Here is an 18,869-nt window from a genome sequence, read left to right as displayed (position 1 = left end):
TGTACTAGGGGGGGCACTGCTGGCTACCAATGTATTAGGGGGGGCACTGCTGGCTACCAATGTACTAGGGGGGGCACTGCTGGCTACCAATGTACTAGGGGGGCACTGCTGGCTACCAATGTACTCGGGGGGGCACTGCTGGCTACCAATATACTAGGGGGGCCCTGCTGGCTACCAATGTACTAGGGGGGGTTTGCTGGCTACCAATGTACTGGGTGGGCACTGCTGGCTACCAATGTATTAGGGGGGGCACTGCTGGCTACCAATGTATTAGGGGGGGCCCTGCTGGCTACCAATGTACTGGGGGTTGCCCTGCTGGCTACCAATGTACTGGGGGGGCCTGCTGGCTACCAATATACTAGGGGGGGCACTGCTGGCTACCAATGTACTAGGGGGGCACTGCTGGCTACCAATGTACTAGGGGGGGCACTGCTGGCTACCAACTTACTAGAGGGGGGCACTGCTGGCTACCAATGTACTAGGGGGGGCACTGCTGGCTACCAATGTACTAGGGGGGGCACTGCTGGCTACCAATGTACTAGAGGGGGCACTGCTGGCTACCAATGTACTAGGGGGGGCACTGCTGGCTACCAATGTATTAGGGGGGGCCCTGCTGGCTACCAATGTACTGGGGGGGCCCTGCTGGCTACCAATGTACTAGGGGGGGCCCTGCTGCCTACCAATGTCTCATATCTGTGAGTCCTTTGTATTTGTGGGAGGGGGGCCCAGAAATTTTTTTTGTGAGGGGCCCCGTGATTTCTGATGGCGGCCCTGTGCATGGGGGTATAGTAGCAGGGAGGAGGGGCTTCATACTCTTCTTCCTCTCTAGTGTCCTGCCTCCTGCTGGTAGATACTATACCCCATGGTCCCTGTGTCCCACAGACGCCCTGAGAGAAAAGGATTTAATGGTGAGTATCACAAAATCTCCTTTTACTTTTTGTTCAGCCACTCCCGAGTCATCTGGTTGCTAGGGTTTACATTACCCAATTAGCAACCAGGAAGTGGTTTGAGTGAGAGCCTGGTATATGAATAGGAGAGGGCCTGAATAAAGAAATAACAATAACAACTAGAAATGGAAGTTTGAGAACAAACTTTATGTTGGGTTAAAAAACGTGAAGTCACTAAAGGAAATTTGATCTGTTGGCTCCGCCCACTTTCTCTAACCTTGGACCACAGTTCTATAGTAAAAACCACTGTGCAAAGTTTGGGGACCCTGGTTTTAATACTGTCTGAATGGCAGCAATTTAAATTTCCCCACTGAAAGTCAACAAGTGACATCTGATTGGCAGTTAGTGGCTCCGCCCACTTTTTCTAACCTGGAATTGTACTTACCCAGTGACTAACTCTGCAAACTTTGCATTAACTCTGCAGAGTCTGGGGACCCCGGTGTTATTACTGTGAGAATGGCAGCAGGTTGGATTTTCGCCAAGTCAGTACGTAAAATCTAATTGGCTGTTCACAGTTCCGCCCACTTTTGGGCATCTAACAATCATCATATTTTCATTCAGGCTGGCCCCATGACTATGTGATCCAAGTTTGGGGACTGTAGCCTCAGAGCTGTAAGATTGGCCGCAGTTTAAATTTTCCCATTAAAGTCAATGGGTTATATTTGATTGGCTGTTGTTGGCCCCTCCCCCTTTGGGATCCAGCAATTGTCGCTGTTTCATTCTTCATTTCACTCTTCCCTGTCAAAGTCAATGGAAAATTGGGGTGTTCGGAAGCAGCCCACAAAAAGACGGGGGGGAATCGCTTAGAAAAGCACAAGCAGCCTGCTCCGCTATAGGGCGAAGAAGTGTGGGGAGTCTGGGTGTTGTACCCCTAAGCTGTAGGTGGAGTAGCGTTTAGAAAATGGGGGGCGCTAAAGAATAAGAAGAAAAAGCGGAAGAATAAGCTGAAGTCGAAGAACAGTATGATGGGTTTTTCAAATCCAACACAATTAAAAGTAGCCTCGCGGAGCAATAGTTTCTTGACTGCCGGGGTCAGTGACCCCATTTGACTGTGGAAAGAGTCAGAAGAAGAAAGCAAATAATTAAAAACTGCTTTGTTCGCTTTTATAAAAAATGTGAACTGGTTATCTCCCTAGTCCTCCTGTAGTGTTACAGTTACCAACATCTGTTTGTGAGATTAATATCCAATGTTATTCTTATACCGAGGAACGTTCAGATAAGGTGGCCAAGCGCTGCAATTGATGGCGCAGGAGATACGAGGCTCTGGAGAAAAGGCGCAACATGGAGGTAGAGGGGCTATAAGACTGACATCAAGCTGCTGAGACAGCGGTTAAAGGATGTAGAGAAGCAACTATTCAAGGTGAGTCTGGATAGACCGACGGCAAGATTTTCTGTTGGCACGCATCTCATTGCCTTATACGAAAGCATATCTATATACAGAAACAAGATGCAGAGAATAAATATTAAGTGTCACCTTAACCAAACAGGGGAAAACACACAGGCTGGTATTTCTAGTACAATCTAGTAGAAGAGATGGCTATTCTGAGACAATTTGCAATTTGGTCTTTTTTTTTTTTATTTGTGGATTTTAACTTAGCTTTTGTTCAGTAGCTTTCCAATTCGAAATTTCAGCAGCTGTCTGGTTGCTTGGGTTCAAATTAGTCTAAGCAACCAGTCAGCGCTTTGAAATAAGAGACTTGAACATGAGTAGGAGAGCACCTGAATAGAACGATAAGTAATAAAAAGGACAATAAAACTGTAGCCTCACAGAGCCAGTAGTTTATGGGCTGCCGGGGTCAGTGACCCCCATTTAGAGCCAGACGAAGAAATGCAAATGATTAAAAAAAAAAAACTATGAAAAAAATGAAGACAAATTAAAAATTGACCATTCTATAACATACTTGAAGGTAAAAACCCATTATCCAGAATGCTCGGAACCAAGGGTATTCTGGGTATGGGGTCTTTCCGTAATTTGGACCTCCATACCTTAAGTCTACTAAAAAATCATTTAACCATTAAATAAACCCAATAGGGGCTGTTCTGCCCCCAATAAGGGGTAATTATATCTTAGTTGGGATCAAGTACAGGTACTGTTTTATTATTACAGAGAAAAGGGAATCATTTAACCATTAAATAACCCAATAGGGCTGTTCTGCCCCCATAAGGGGTAATTATATCTTAGTTGGGATCAAGTACAGGTACTGTTTTATTATTACAGAGAAAAGGGAATCATTTAACCATTAAATAAACCCAATAGGCTGTTCTGCCCCAATAAGGGGTAATTATCTCTTAGTTGGGATCAGTACAGTACTGTTATTATTATACAGATAAAAAGAAAATCAGGTTTAAAATGGAGTCTATGGGAGACGGCATTCTGTAATTCAGAGCTTTCTGGATAACGGGTTTCCGGATAAGTGATCCCATACCTGTACTATGATATTTGGAGCAGCAGTTACATTTTCTAAGCCAGTAGGGCGGAGCTTAAAATTCATAACACTGCTATTGCTGTACTAGAGATTAAACACACGCAGTGAATGGCTCATAACAAAACTAAGAAGAACCCCTATGGGTAAGGGCCCTGTGGGGTGAGAGGAGATGTGAATTAATCTTGCTCTCCTCTTTTTGCTCTCCTCTCAGGTGACGCTGAACATCGGGCCAGACCAAGACTTGCTATTCTGGATGCAGTGCGGCAAGGCAACAAAAAGACACACAAATTTCAAGGGGAACTGAGCCTGGAGAATGAACTGAGAATCGGATAGAGCACAAGGGAGACTGACGGAGCTGCCACACTAAACAAGGAGCCACAGATAAAGGTCTACCCTGGCTCTACCTCTAGGATTATATAGTGTGTTCGGCCCAGGAAGGAAGAATATTGGCGGCCATACACGTTGCCAAGCGAGCTGATCTTCTCCCGGTATCCCCACCTACGGGTGGGTTATATCGGGCGAATTCAGGCTTATTAGAACAAGGGATATTAGAACAACGGATCAAGTACAGTACCTGTACTTGATCCCAACTAAGATATAATTACCCCTTATTGGGGGCAGAACAGCCCTATTTTCCCCACTGAAAGTCAACAAGTGACATCTGATTGGCAGTTAGTGGCTCCGCCCACTTTTTCTAACCTGGAATTGTACTTACCCAGTGACTAACTCTGCAAACTTTGCATTAACTCTGCAGAGTCTGGGGACCCCGGTGTTATTACTGTGAGAATGGCAGCAGGTTGGATTTTCGAAGAAGAAAAAGCGGAAGAATAAGCTTGAACGTCGGAAGAACCAGTATGATGGGTTTTTCAATCAAACACAATTTAAAAGTAGCTCGCGGAGCAATAGTTTCTTGGCTGCCGGGGTCCAGTGACCCCCATTTGGACTGTGGAAAGAGTCAGAAGAAGAAAGCAAATAATTAAAAACCGCTTTGTTCGCTTTTATAAAATGTGACTGGTTATCTCCCCTAGTCTCCTGTAGTGTTACAGTTACCCAACATCTGTTTGTGAGATTAATATCCAATGTTATTCTTATACCAGGAACGTTCAGATAAGGTGGCCAAGCGGCTGCAATTGATGGCGCAGAGATACGAGGCTCTGGAGAAAAGGCGCAACATGGAGGTAGAGGGCTATAAGACTGACATCAAGCTGCTGAGACAGCGGTTAAAGGATGTAGAGAAGCAACTATTCAAGGTGAGTCTGGGATAGACCGACGGCAAGATTTTCTGTTGCACGCATCTCATTGCCTTATACGAAAGCATATCTATATACAGAAACAAGATGGCAGAGAATAAATATTAAGTGTCACCTTAACCAAACAGGGGAAAACACACAGGCTGGTATTTTCTAGTACAATCTAGTAGAAGAGATGGCTATTCTGAGACAATTTGCAATTGGTCTTTTTTTTTTATTTGTGGATTTTACTTAGCTTTTGTTCAGTAGCTTTCCAATTCGAAATTTCAGCAGCTGTCTGGTTGCTTGGGTTCAAATTAGTCTAGCAACCAGTCAGCGCTTTGAATAAGAGACTTGAACATGAGTAGGAGAGCACCTGAATAGAACGATAAGTAATAAAAAAGGACAATAAAACTGTAGCCTCACAGAGCAGTAGTTTTATGGGCTGCCGGGGTCAGTGACCCCCATTTAGAGCCAGACGAAGAATGCAAATGATTAAAAAAAAAAAACTATGAAAAAATGAAGACTAATTAAAAATTGACCATTCTATAACATACTTGAAGGTAAAAACCCATTATCCAGAATGCTCGGAACCAAGGGTATTCTGGGTATGGGGTCTTTCCGTAATTTGGACCTCCATACCTTAAGTCTACTAAAAAATCATTAACCATTAATAAACCCAATAGGGCTGTTCTGCCCCAATAAGGGGTAATTATATCTTAGTTGGGATCAAGTACAGGTACTGTTTTATTATTACAGAGAAAAGGGAATCATTTAACCATTAAATAACCCAATAGGGCTGTTCTGCCCCCAATAAGGGGTAATTATATCTTAGTTGGGATCAAGTACAGGTCCTGTTTTATTATTACAGAGAAAAGGGAATCATTTAACCATTAAATAAACCCAATAGGGCTGTTCTGCCCCCAATAAGGGGTAATTATCTCTTAGTTGGGATCAAGTACAGGTACTGTTTTATTATTACAGATAAAAAGAAAATCAGGTTTAAAATGGAGTCTATGGGAGACGGCATTCTGTAATTCAGAGCTTTCTGGATAACGGGTTTCCAGATAAGTGATCCCATACCTGTAATATGATATTTGGAGCAGCAGTTACATTTTCTAGCCAGTAGGGGGAGCTTAAAATTCATAACACTGCTATTGCTGTACTAGAGGATTAAACACACGCAGTGAGACGGCTCATAACCAAACTAAGAAGGAACCCCTATGGGTAAGGGCCCTGTGGGGGTGAGAGGAGATGTGAATTAATCTTGCTCTCCTCTTTTTGCTCTCCTCTCAGGTGACGCTGAACATCGGGCCAGACCAAGATCTTGCTATTCTGGATGCAGTGCGGCAAGGCAACAAAAAGACACAAAAATTTCAAGGGGAACTGAGCCTGGAGAATGAACTGAGAATCGGATAGAGCACAAGGGAGACTGACGGAGCTGCCACACTAAACAAGGAGCCACAGGTAAAGGTCTACCCTGGCTCTACCTCTAGGATTATATAGTGTGTTCGGCCCAGGAAGGAAGAATATTGGCGGCCATACACGTTGCCAAGCGAGCTGATCTTCTCCCGGTATCCCCACCTACGGGTGGGTTATATCGGGCGAATTCAGGCTTATTAGAACAAGGGATATTAGAACAACGGATCAAGTACAGTACCTGTACTTGATCCCAACTAAGATATAATTACCCCTTATTGGGGGCAGAACAGCCCTATTGGGTTTATTTAATGGTTAAATGATTCCCTTTTCTCTGTAATAATAAAACAGTACCTGTACTTGATCCCAACTAAGATATAATTACCCCTTATTGGGGCAGAACAGCCCTATTGGGTTTATTTAATGGTTAAATGATTCCCTTTTCTCTGTAATAATAAAACAGTACCTGTACTTGATCCCAACTAAGATATAATTACCCCTTATTGGGGCAGAACAGCCCTATTGGGTTTATTTAATGGTTAAATGATTCCCTTTTCTCTGTAATAATAAAACAGTACCTGTACTTGATCCCAACTAAGATATAATTACCCCTTATTGGGGCAGAACAGCCCTATTGGGTTTATTTAATGGTTAAATGATTCCCTTTTCTCTGTAATAATAAAACAGTACCTGTACTTGATCCCAACTAAGATATAATTACCCCTTATTGGGGGCAGAACAGCCCTATTGGGTTTAAATGATGTTTAAATTATTTTTTTTAGTAAATTTAATGTATGGAGATCCGAATTACGGAAAGATCCCTTTTCCGAAAAAAGCCCCAGGTCCTGAGCATTCTGGATAACAGGTCCTATACCTGTGCTTAGCTTTTTGTACAGCAGCTCTCCAGTTTGGAACCTTAGCTATCTTGTTGCCAGGGCCTTTTTACCTTAGCAACTAGGCAGTGATTTAAATGAGAAACAGGAATATGAATAGGAGAGGGTCTGAATAGAAGGATAAAAAATAAAGTTCACAGAGCAATAGTTTTTTGTTTTGTTTTTTTATCTACTGGGTCAGTGACCCCCATTTAAAAGCTTGAAAGAATCAGAAGAGGAAGGCAAATAATTCAAAAACTAAACTCTGGCTGGAAATGCTGTATTTTATGTACTGAACTCCCTGTACCAGCCCAGAGAGTCAGCAGCCCTATAAACTAATGATCCTGGCCTTTAACTTTGTCCACAGCAGGTCTGTGTGTCAGTGGCACTGCACATGCTCAGTGGGCTCTAGGCTGCTGTTGTGCAGATATTTACCTTTATATTGTGAGTTGGTCCCTAAGGTAAGTGTAGTGGAGATCACACAAAACTGTTCCTGTGAGACCGAGCTAGTTAATGATAGGGGTTTAAATTGCTTAATGCTGAATTTACACAATTTTGTTTTCAATCATGAAGGCCTGTGAATGTGTTACTTCAATTGTTATGATTATCCTCATTATCTTGTCTTTGTCCAAGTTGCTCTTGGCCTTGATTATCTCAGCTAATATTCAAGGCTAAGAGATCATAATAAAGCTTCAGCAGCTAATTAAATAATTTCTGTATTTCTACTAATAATTGCAATGTACCCACCCATGATACGTAAGCATAATGGGATGTGTTTTTCTATCTACTATATAAGTAATATCAAAACAAAATAAAGTCGTACTTGTTTGCAATACACATACTGGTTGTATCGTTTGTACAAGTTCCCTGATCAGCGCACATGCGCAGACGATATCAGATGTTTCGCCGACGCACAGATTAAATCGAACCGGTTCGTGACTGCTTAGATATAGTGCAGAGAAGCACAGACGGAGTTAAAAGATTAACCCTTACACAGACAGTCACTATTTATTGGGCTGGGGGGGGGGCTGTATGTGTCTCTGGGTACTGGGAATGCCAGGGGGGCTGTAAGATGCCACAGACAGTCACTATTTATTGGGCTGGGGGGGCTGTTTGTGCCTCTGGGTACTGGGAATGCCAGGGGGGCTGTAAGGTGCCACAGACAGTCACTATTTATTGGGCTGGGGGGGCTGTTTGTGCCTCTGGGTACTGGGAATGCCAGGGGGGCTGTAAGGTGCCACAGACAGTCCCTATTTATTGGGCTGGGGGGGCTGTTTGTGCATCTGGGTACTGGGAATGCCAGGGGGGCTGTAAGGTGCCACAGACAGTCACTATTTATTGGGCTGGGGGGGCTGTTTGTGCCTCTGGGTACTGGGAATGCCAGGGGGGCTGTAAGGTGCCACAGACAGTCACTATTTATTGGGCTGGGGGGGCTGTTTGTGCCTCTGGGTACTGGGAATGCCAGGGGGGCTGTAAGGTGCCACAGACAGTCACTATTTATTGGGCTGGGGGGGGGCTGTTTGTGCCTCTGGGTACTGGGAATGCCAGGGGGGCTGTAAGGTGCCACAGACAGTCACTATTTATTGGGCTGGGGGGGCTGTTTGTTCCTCTGGGTACTGGGAATGCCAGGGGGGCTGTAAGGTGCCACAGACAGTCACTATTTATTGGGCTGGGGGGGGGGCTGTTTGTGCCTCTGGGTACTGGGAATGCCAGGGTGGCTGTAAGGTGCCACAGACAGTCACTATTTATTGGGCTGGGGGGGCTGTTTGTGCCTCTGGGTACTGGGAATGCCAGGGGGGCTGTAAGGTGCCACAGACAGTCACTATTTATTGGGCTGGGGGGCTGTTTGTTCCTCTGGGTACTGGGAATGCCAGGGGGGCTGTAAGGTGCCACAGACAGTCACTATTTATTGGGCTGTGGGGGGGCTGTTTGTGCCTCTGGGTACTGGGAATGCCAGGGGGGCTGTAAGGTGCCACAGACAGTCACTATTTATTGGGCTGGGGGGGCTGTTTGTGCCTCTGGGTACTGGGAATGCCAGGGGGGCTGTAAGGTGCCACAGACAGTCACTATTTATTGGGCTGGGGGGGCTGTTTGTGCCTCTGGGTACTGGGAATGCCAGGGGGGCTGTAAGGTGCCACAGACAGTCACTATTTATTGGGCTGGGGGGGCTGTTTGTTCCTCTGGGTACTGGGAATGCCAGGGGGGCTGTAAGGTGCCACAGACAGTCACTATTTATTGGGCTGGGGGGGCTGTTTGTGCCTCTGGGTACTGGGAATGCCAGGGGGGCTGTAAGGTGCCACAGACAGTCACTATTTATTGGGCTGGGGGGCTGTTTGTGCCTCTGGGTACTGGGAATGCCAGGGGGGCTGTAAGGTGCCACAGACAGTCACTATTTATTGGGCTGGGGGGGCTGTTTGTGCCTCTGGGTACTGGGAATGCCAGGGGGGCTGTAAGGTGCCACAGACAGTCACTATTTATTGGGCTGGGGGGGCTGTTTGTGCCTCTGGGTACTGGGAATGCCAGGGGGGCTGTAAGGTGCCACAGACAGTCACTATTTATTGGGCTGGGGGGGGCTGTTTGTGCCTCTGGGTACTGGGAATGCCAGGGGGGCTGTAAGGTGCCACAGACAGTCACTATTTATTGGGCTGGGGGGGGGCTGTTTGTGCCTCTGGGTACTGGGAATGCCAGGGGGCTGTAAGGTGCCACAGACAGTCACTATTTATTGGGCTGGGGGGGCTGTTTGTGCCTCTGGGTACTGGGAATGCCAGGGGGGCTGTAAGGTGCCACAGACAGTCACTATTTATTGGGCTGGGGGGGCTGTTTGTGCCTCTGGGTACTGGGAATGCCAGGGGGGCTGTAAGGTGCCACAGACAGTCACTATTTATTGGGCTGGGGGGGCTGTTTGTGCCTCTGGGTACTGGGAATGCCAGGGGGGCTGTAAGGTGCCACAGACAGTCACTATTTATTGGGCTGGGGGGGCTGTTTGTGCCTCTGGGTACTGGGAATGCCAGGGGGGCTGTAAGGTGCCACAGACAGTCACTATTTATTGGGCTGGGGGGGCTGTTTGTGCCTCTGGGTACTGGGAATGCCAGGGGGGCTGTAAGGTGCCACAGACAGTCACTATTTATTGGGCTGGGGGGGGCTGTTTGTGCCTCTGGGTACTGGGAATGCCAGGGGGCTGTAAGGTGCCACAGACAGTCACTATTTATTGGGCTGGGGGGGGGCTGTTTGTGCCTCTGGGTACTGGGAATGCCAGGGGGGCTGTAAGGTGCCACAGACAGTCACTATTTATTGGGCTGGGGGGGGCTGTTTGTTCCTCTGGGTACTGGGAATGCCAGGGGGGCTGTAAGGTGCCACAGACAGTCACTATTTATTGGGCTGGGGGGGGGGCTGTTTGTGCCTCTGGGTACTGGGAATGCCAGGGGGGCTGTAAGGTGCCACAGACAGTCACTATTTATTGGGCTGTGGGGGGGCTGTTTGTGCTTCTTGGTACTGGGAATGCCAGGGGGGCTGTAAGGTGCCACAGACAGTCACTATTTATTGGGCTGGGGGGCTGTTTGTTCCTCTGGGTACTGGGAATGCCAGGGGGGCTGTAAGGTGCCACAGACAGTCACTATTTATTGGGCTGGGGGGGGCTGTTTGTGCCTCTGGGTACTGGGAATGCCAGGGGGGCTGTAAGGTGCCACAGACAGTCACTATTTATTGGGCTGGGGGGGGCTGTTTGTGCCTCTGGGTACTGGGAATGCCAGGGGGGCTGTAAGGTGCCACAGACAGTCACTATTTATTGGGCTGGGGGGGGCTGTTTGTGCTCTGGGTACTGGGAATGCCAGGGGGGCTGTAAGGTGCCACAGACAGTCACTATTTATTGGGCTGGGGGGGCTGTTTGTTCCTCTGGGTACTGGGAATGCCAGGGGGGCTGTAAGGTGCCACAGACAGTCACTATTTATTGGGCTGGGGGGGCTGTTTGTGCCTCTGGGTACTGGGAATGCCAGGGGGGCTGTAAGGTGCCACAGACAGTCACTATTTATTGGGCTGGGGGGGGCTGTTTGTGCCTCTGGGTACTGGGAATGCCAGGGGGGCTGTAAGGTGCCACAGACAGTCACTATTTATTGGGCTGGGGGGGGCTGTTTGTGTCTCTGGGTACTGGGAATGCCAGGGGGGCTGGAAGGTGCCACAGACAGTCACTATTTATTGGGCTGGGGGGGCTGTTTGTGCCTCTGGGTACTGGGAATGCCAGGGGGGCTTTAAGGTGCCACAGACAGTCACTATTTATTGGGCTGGGGGGGGCTGTTTGTGCCTCTGGGTACTGGGAATGCCAGGGGGGCTGTAAGGTGCCACAGACAGTCACTATTTATTGGGCTGGGGGGGGGCTGTTTGTGCCTCTGGGTACTGGGAATGCCAGGGGGCTGTAAGGTGCCACAGACAGTCACTATTTATTGGGCTGGGGGGGCTGTTTGTGCCTCTGGGTACTGGGAATGCCAGGGGGGCTGTAAGGTGCCACAGACAGTCACTATTTATTGGGCTGGGGGGGCTGTTTGTGCCTCTGGGTACTGGGAATGCCAGGGGGGCTGTAAGGTGCCACAGACAGTCACTATTTATTGGGCTGGGGGGGCTGTTTGTGCCTCTGGGTACTGGGAATGCCAGGGGGGCTGTAAGGTGCCACAGACAGTCACTATTTATTGGGCTGGGGGGGCTGTTTGTGCCTCTGGGTACTGGGAATGCCAGGGGGGCTGTAAGGTGCCACAGACAGTCACTATTTATTGGGCTGGGGGGGCTGTTTGTGCCTCTGGGTACTGGGAATGCCAGGGGGGCTGTAAGGTGCCACAGACAGTCACTATTTATTGGGCTGGGGGGGCTGTTTGTGCCTCTGGGTACTGGGAATGCCAGGGGGGCTGTAAGGTGCCACAGACAGTCACTATTTATTGGGCTGGGGGGGCTGTTTGTGCCTCTGGGTACTGGGAATGCCAGGGGGGCTGTAAGGTGCCACAGACAGTCACTATTTATTGGGCTGGGGGGGGCTGTTTGTGCCTCTGGGTACTGGGAATGCCAGGGGGGCTGTAAGGTGCCACAGACAGTCACTATTTATTGGGCTGGGGGGGCTGTTTGTGCCTCTGGGTACTGGGAATGCCAGGGGGCTGTAAGGTGCCACAGACAGTCACTATTTATTGGGCTGGGGGGGCTGTTTGTTCCTCTGGGTACTGGGAATGCCAGGGGGGCTGTAAGGTGCCACAGACAGTCACTATTTATTGGGCTGGGGGGGGCTGTTTGTGCCTCTGGGTACTGGGAATGCCAGGGGGGCTGTAAGGTGCCACAGACAGTCACTATTTATTGGGCTGGGGGGGGCTGTTTGTGCCTCTGGGTACTGGGAATGCCAGGGGGGCTGTAAGGTGCCACAGACAGTCACTATTTATTGGGCTGGGGGGGGCTGTTTGTGCCTCTGGGTACTGGGAATGCCAGGGGGGCTGTAAGGTGCCACAGACAGTCACTATTTATTGGGCTGGGGGGGGCTGTTTGTGCCTCTGGGTACTGGGAATGCCAGGGGGGCTGTAAGGTGCCACAGACAGTCACTATTTATTGGGCTGGGGGGGCTGTTTGTGCCTCTGGGTACTGGGAATGCCAGGGGGGCTGTAAGGTGCCACAGACAGTCACTATTTATTGGGCTGGGGGGGCTGTTTGTGCCTCTGGGTACTGGGAATGCCAGGGGGGCTGTAAGGTGCCACAGACAGTCACTATTTATTGGGCTGGGGGGGGCTGTTTGTGCCTCTGGGTACTGGGAATGCCAGGGGGGCTGTAAGGTGCCACAGACAGTCACTATTTATTGGGCTGGGGGGGCTGTTTGTGCCTCTGGGTACTGGGAATGCCAGGGGGCTGTAAGGTGCCACAGACAGTCACTATTTATTGGGCTGGGGGGGCTGTTTGTGCCTCTGGGTACTGGGAATGCCAGGGGGGCTGTAAGGTGCCACAGACAGTCACTATTTATTGGGCTGGGGGGGCTGTTTGTGCCTCTGGGTACTGGGAATGCCAGGGGGGCTGTAAGGTGCCACAGACAGTCACTATTTATTGGGCTGGGGGGGGCTGTTTGTGCCTCTGGGTACTGGGAATGCCAGGGGGCTGTAAGGTGCCACAGACAGTCACTATTTATTGGGCTGGGGGGGGCTGTTTGTGCCTCTGGGTACTGGGAATGCCAGGGGGGCTGTAAGGTGCCACAGACAGTCACTATTTATTGGGCTGGGGGGGCTGTTTGTGCCTCTGGGTACTGGGAATGCCAGGGGGGCTGTAAGGTGCCACAGACAGTCACTATTTATTGGGCTGGGGGGGCTGTTTGTGCCTCTGGGTACTGGGAATGCCAGGGGGGCTGTAAGGTGCCACAGACAGTCACTATTTATTGGGCTGGGGGGGCTGTTTGTGCCTCTGGGTACTGGGAATGCCAGGGGGGCTGTAAGGTGCCACAGACAGTCACTATTTATTGGGCTGGGGGGGGGCTGTTTGTGCCTCTGGGTACTGGGAATGCCAGGGGGGCTGTAAGGTGCCACAGACAGTCACTATTTATTGGGCTGGGGGGGCTGTTTGTGCCTCTGGGTACTGGGAATGCCAGGGGGGCTGTAAGGTGCCACAGACAGTCACTATTTATTGGGCTGGGGGGGGCTGTTTGTGCCTCTGGGTACTGGGAATGCCAGGGGGGCTGTAAGGTGCCACAGACAGTCACTATTTATTGGGCTGGGGGGGGCTGTTTGTGCCTCTGGGTACTGGGAATGCCAGGGGGGCTGTAAGGTGCCACAGACAGTCACTATTTATTGGGCTGGGGGGGCTGTTTGTTCCTCTGGGTACTGGGAATGCCAGGGGGGCTGTAAGGTGCCACAGACAGTCACTATTTATTGGGCTGGGGGGGCTGTTTGTGTCTCTGGGTACTGGGAATGCCAGGGGGGCTGTAAGGTGCCACAGACAGTCACTATTTATTGGGCTGGGGGGGCTGTTTGTGCCTCTGGGTACTGGGAATGCCAGGGGGGCTGTAAGGTGCCACAGACAGTCACTATTTATTGGGCTGGGGGGGCTGTTTGTTCCTCTGGGTACTGGGAATGCCAGGGGGGCTGTAAGGTGCCACAGACAGTCACTATTTATTGGGCTGGGGGGGGCTGTTTGTGCCTCTGGGTACTGGGAATGCCAGGGGGCTGTAAGGTGCCACAGACAGTCACTATTTATTGGGCTGGGGGGGGCTGTTTTGTGCCTCTGGGTACTGGGAATGCCAGGGGGGCTGTAAGGTGCCACAGACAGTCACTATTTATTGGGCTGGGGGGGCTGTTTGTGTCCTCTGGGTACTGGGAATGCCAGGGGGGCTGTAAGGTGCCACAGACAGTCACTATTTATTGGGCTGGGGGGGCTGTTTGTGCCTCTGGGTACTGGGAATGCCAGGGGGGCTGTAAGGTGCCACAGACAGTCACTATTTATTGGGCTGGGGGGGCTGTTTGTGCCTCTGGGTACTGGGAATGCCAGGGGGGCTGTAAGGTGCCACAGACAGTCACTATTTATTGGGCTGGGGGGGCTGTTTGTGCCTCTGGGTACTGGGAATGCCAGGGGGGCTGTAAGGTGCCACAGACAGTCACTATTTATTGGGCTGGGGGGGCTGTTTGTGCCTCTGGGTACTGGGAATGCCAGGGGGCTGTAAGGTGCCACAGACAGTCACTATTTATTGGGCTGGGGGGGGCTGTTTGTGCCTCTGGTACTGGGAATGCCAGGGGGCTGTAAGGTGCCACAGACAGTCACTATTTATTGGGCTGGGGGGGGCTGTTTGTGCCTCTGGGTACTGGGAATGCCAGGGGGGCTGTAAGGTGCCACAGACAGTCACTATTTATTGGGCTGGGGGGGGCTGTTTGTGCCTCTGGGTACTGGGAATGCCAGGGGGCTGTAAGGTGCCACAGACAGTCACTATTTATTGGGCTGGGGGGGCTGTTTGTGCCTCTGGGTACTGGGAATGCCAGGGGGCTGTAAGGTGCCACAGACAGTCACTATTTATTGGGCTGGGGGGGCTGTTTGTGCCTCTGGGTACTGGGAATGCCAGGGGGGCTGTAAGGTGCCACAGACAGTCACTATTTATTGGGCTGGGGGGGGCTGTTTGTGCCTCTGGGTACTGGGAATGCCAGGGGGGCTGTAAGGTGCCACAGACAGTCACTATTTATTGGGCTGGGGGGGCTGTTTGTGCCTCTGGGTACTGGGAATGCCAGGGGGGCTGTAAGGTGCCACAGACAGTCACTATTTATTGGGCTGGGGGGGGCTGTTTGTGCCTCTGGGTACTGGGAATGCCAGGGGGGCTGTAAGGTGCCACAGACAGTCACTATTTATTGGGCTGGGGGGGCTGTTTGTGCCTCTGGGTACTGGGAATGCCAGGGGGGCTGTAAGGTGCCACAGACAGTCACTATTTATTGGGCTGGGGGGGGCTGTTTGTGCCTCTGGGTACTGGGAATGCCAGGGGGCTGTAAGGTGCCACAGACAGTCACTATTTATTGGGCTGGGGGGGGCTGTTTGTGCCTCTGGGTACTGGGAATGCCAGGGGGGCTGTAAGGTGCCACAGACAGTCACTATTTATTGGGCTGGGGGGGCTGTTTGTGCCTCTGGGTACTGGGAATGCCAGGGGGGCTGTAAGGTGCCACAGACAGTCACTATTTATTGGGCTGGGGGGGCTGTTTGTGCCTCTGGGTACTGGGAATGCCAGGGGGGCTGTAAGGTGCCACAGACAGTCACTATTTATTGGGCTGGGGGGGCTGTTTGTGCCTCTGGGTACTGGGAATGCCAGGGGGCTGTAAGGTGCCACAGACAGTCACTATTTATTGGGCTGGGGGGGCTGTTTGTTGCCTCTGGGTACTGGGAATGCCAGGGGGGCTGTAAGGTGCCACAGACAGTCACTATTTATTGGGCTGGGGGGGGCTGTTTGTTCCTCTGGGTACTGGGAATGCCAGGGGGGCTGTAAGGTGCCACAGACAGTCACTATTTATTGGGCTGGGGGGGCTGTTTGTTCCTCTGGGTACTGGGAATGCCAGGGGGGGCTGTAAGGTGCCACAGACAGTCACTATTTATTGGGCTGGGGGGGGCTGTTTGTGCCTCTGGGTACTGGGAATGCCAGGGGGGCTGTAAGGTGCCACAGACAGTCACTATTTATTGGGCTGGGGGGGCTGTTTGTGCCTCTGGGTACTGGGAATGCCAGGGGGGCTGTAAGGTGCCACAGACAGTCACTATTTATTGGGCTGGGGGGGCTGTTTGTGCCTCTGGGTACTGGGAATGCCAGGGGGGCTGTAAGGTGCCACAGACAGTCACTATTTATTGGGCTGGGGGGGGCTGTTTGTGCCTCTGGGTACTGGGAATGCCAGGGGGGCTGTAAGGTGCCACAGACAGTCACTATTTATTGGGCTGGGGGGGGCTGTTTGTGCCTCTGGGTACTGGGAATGCCAGGGGGCTGTAAGGTGCCACAGACAGTCACTATTTATTGGGCTGGGGGGGCTGTTTGTCCTCTGGGTACTGGGAATGCCAGGGGGGCTGTAAGGTGCCACAGACAGTCACTATTTATTGGGCTGGGGGGGGCTGTTTGTGCCTCTGGTACTGGGAATGCCAGGGGGCTGTAAGGTGCCACAGACAGTCACTATTTATTGGTGGGGGGGGGGGGGCTGTTTGTGCCTCTGGGTACTTGGGAATGCCAGGGGGGCATGTAAGGTGCCACAGACAGTCACTATTTATTGGGGGGCATGTTTGGGTACGGAAGCCAGGGGCGTGTAGGGCAAAGTCCATTTGGCTGGGGGGCTTTTCCTGGGTACTGGGAAATGCCAGGGGGGCTGTAAGGTGCCACAGACAGTCACTATTTATTGGGCTGGGGGGGGCTGTTTGTGCCTCTGGGTACTGGGAATGCCAGGGGGGCTGTAAGGTTGCCACAGGACAGTCACTATTCTATTGGGCTGGGGGCCTTTTTGTGCCTCTGGGGTACTGGGGGAATTGCCAAGGGGGGCTTTAAGGTTGCCCACAGACAGTCACTATTTATTGGGCTGGGGGGGCTGTTTGTTCCTCTGGGTACTGGGAATGCCAGGGGGGCTGTAAGGTGCCACAGACAGTCACTATTTATTGGGCTGGGGGGGGCTGTTTTGTGCCTCTGGGTACTGGGAATGCCAGGGGGGCTGTAAGGTGCCACAGACAGTCACTATTTATTGGGCTGGGGGGGGCTGTTTGTGCCTCTGGGTACTGGGAATGCCAGGGGGGCTGTAAGGTGCCACAGACAGTCACTATTTATTGGGCTGGGGGGGGGGCTGTTTGTGCCTCTGGGTACTGGGAATGCCAGGGGGGCTGTAAGGTGCCACAGACAGTCACTATTTATTGGGCTGGGGGGGGCTGTTTGTGCCTCTGGGTACTGGGAATGCCAGGGGGCTGTAAGGTGCCACAGACAGTCACTATTTATTGGGCTGGGGGGGCTGTTTGTGCCTCTGGGTACTGGGAATGCCAGGGGGGCTGTAAGGTGCCACAGACAGTCACTATTTATTGGGCTGGGGGGGGCTGTTTGTGCCTCTGGGTACTGGGAATGCCAGGGGGCTGTAAGGTGCCACAGACAGTCACTATTTATTGGGCTGGGGGGGCTGTTTGTGCCTCTGGGTACTGGGAATGCCAGGGGGGCTGTAAGGTGCCACAGACAGTCACTATTTATTGGGCTGGGGGGGCTGTTTGTGCCTCTGGGTACTGGGAATGCCAGGGGGGCTGTAAGGTGCTACAGACAGTCACTATTTATTGGGCTGGGGGGGCTGTTTGTGCCTCTGGGTACTGGGAATGCCAGGGGGGCTGTAAGGTGCCACAGACAGTCACTATTTATTGGGCTGGGGGGGGCTGTTTGTTCCTCTGGGTACTGGGAATGCCAGGGGGGCTGTAAGGTGCCACAGACAGTCACTATTTATTGGGCTGGGGGGGCTGTTTGTGCCTCTGGGTACTGGGAATGCCAGGGGGGCTGTAAGGTGCCACAGACAGTCACTATTTATTGGGCTGGGGGGGCTGTTTTGTGCCTCTGGGTACTGGGAATGCCAGGGGGGCTTAAGGTGCCACAGACAGTCACTATTTATTGGGCTGGGGGGGGCTGTTTGTGCCTCTGGGTACTGGGAATGCCAGGGGGGCTGTAAGGTGCCACAGACAGTCACTATTTATTGGGCTGGGGGGGCTGTTTGTGCCTCTGGGTACTGGAATGCCAGGGGGGCTGTAAGTGCCACAGACAGTCACTATTTATTGGGCTGGGGGGGGGGCTGTTTGTGCCTCTGGGTACTGGGAATGCCAGGGGGCTGTAAGGTGCCACAGACAGTCACTATTTATTGGGCTGGGGGGGCTGTTTGTTCCTCTGGGTACTGGGAATGCCAGGGGGCTGTAAGGTGCCACAGGACAGTCACTATTTATTGGGCTGGGGGGGGGCTGTTTGTTCCTCTGGGTACTGGGAATGCCAGGGGGGCTGTAAGGTGCCACAGACAGTCACTATTTATTGGGCTGGGGGGGCTGTTTGTCCTCTGGGTACTGGGAATGCCAGGGGGGCTGTAAGGTGCCACAGACAGTCTCTATTTATTGGGCTGGGGGGGGCTGTTTGTGCCTCTGGGTACTGGGAATGCGCAGGGGGCTGTAAGGTGCCACAGACAGTCACTATTTATTGGGCTGGGGGGGGCTGTTTGTTGCCTCTGGGTACTGGGATGCCAGGGGGCTGTAAGGTGCCACAGACAGTCACTATTTATTAGGCTGGGGGGGGGCTGTTTGTGCCTCTGGGTACTGGGAATGCCAGGGGGGCTGTAAGGTGCCACAGACAGTCACTATTTATTGGGCTGGGGGGGGGGCTGTTTGTTGCCTTCTGGGTACTGGGAATGCCAGGGGGGCTGTAAGGTGCCACAGACAGTCACTATTTATTGGGCTGGGGGGCTGTTTGTGCCTCTGGGTACTGGGAATGCCAGGGGGGCTGTAAGGTGCCACAGACAGTCACTA

General features: G+C 51.6%; 2 protein-coding genes across 7 annotated transcripts in view; one reads left to right on the top strand and one right to left on the bottom strand.

Annotated features, from left to right (window-relative positions):
• Positions 1-18,869, top strand: part of LOC101734594 (coiled-coil domain-containing protein 77-like) — a 597,836-nt gene that overhangs the window by 30,408 nt on the left and 548,559 nt on the right. For 4 of the 6 annotated variants that reach the window (XR_004219943.1, XR_004219945.1, XR_004219944.1 and 1 more), the window contains exons 4-5: positions 4,471-4,623; positions 5,899-6,069. The exons of 1 other annotated variant lie outside the window; for it this stretch is intronic. Coding sequence is in view for 2 of the 5 variants with exons in the window: in XM_031892260.1 (XP_031748120.1) it covers positions 4,471-4,623; positions 5,899-6,021 (276 nt within the window). In the remaining 3 variants the exon portion in view is untranslated. The remainder of the gene's footprint in view (positions 1-4,470; positions 4,624-5,898; positions 6,070-18,869) is intronic. One more of the 6 variants, XM_031892259.1, reaches the window with a different exon arrangement.
• The window catches only part of LOC101730989 (coiled-coil domain-containing protein 77), a 606,394-nt gene that overhangs the window by 160,818 nt on the left and 426,707 nt on the right, over positions 1-18,869 (bottom strand). The gene's annotated exons all lie outside the window — the stretch shown is intronic.

Source organism: Xenopus tropicalis, chromosome 8 (genome assembly GCF_000004195.4).
Source record: "Xenopus tropicalis strain Nigerian chromosome 8, UCB_Xtro_10.0, whole genome shotgun sequence".
Taxonomy (NCBI): Eukaryota; Metazoa; Chordata; class Amphibia; order Anura; family Pipidae; genus Xenopus; species Xenopus tropicalis.
This window is presented reverse-complemented; position numbering and strand designations above follow the sequence as displayed.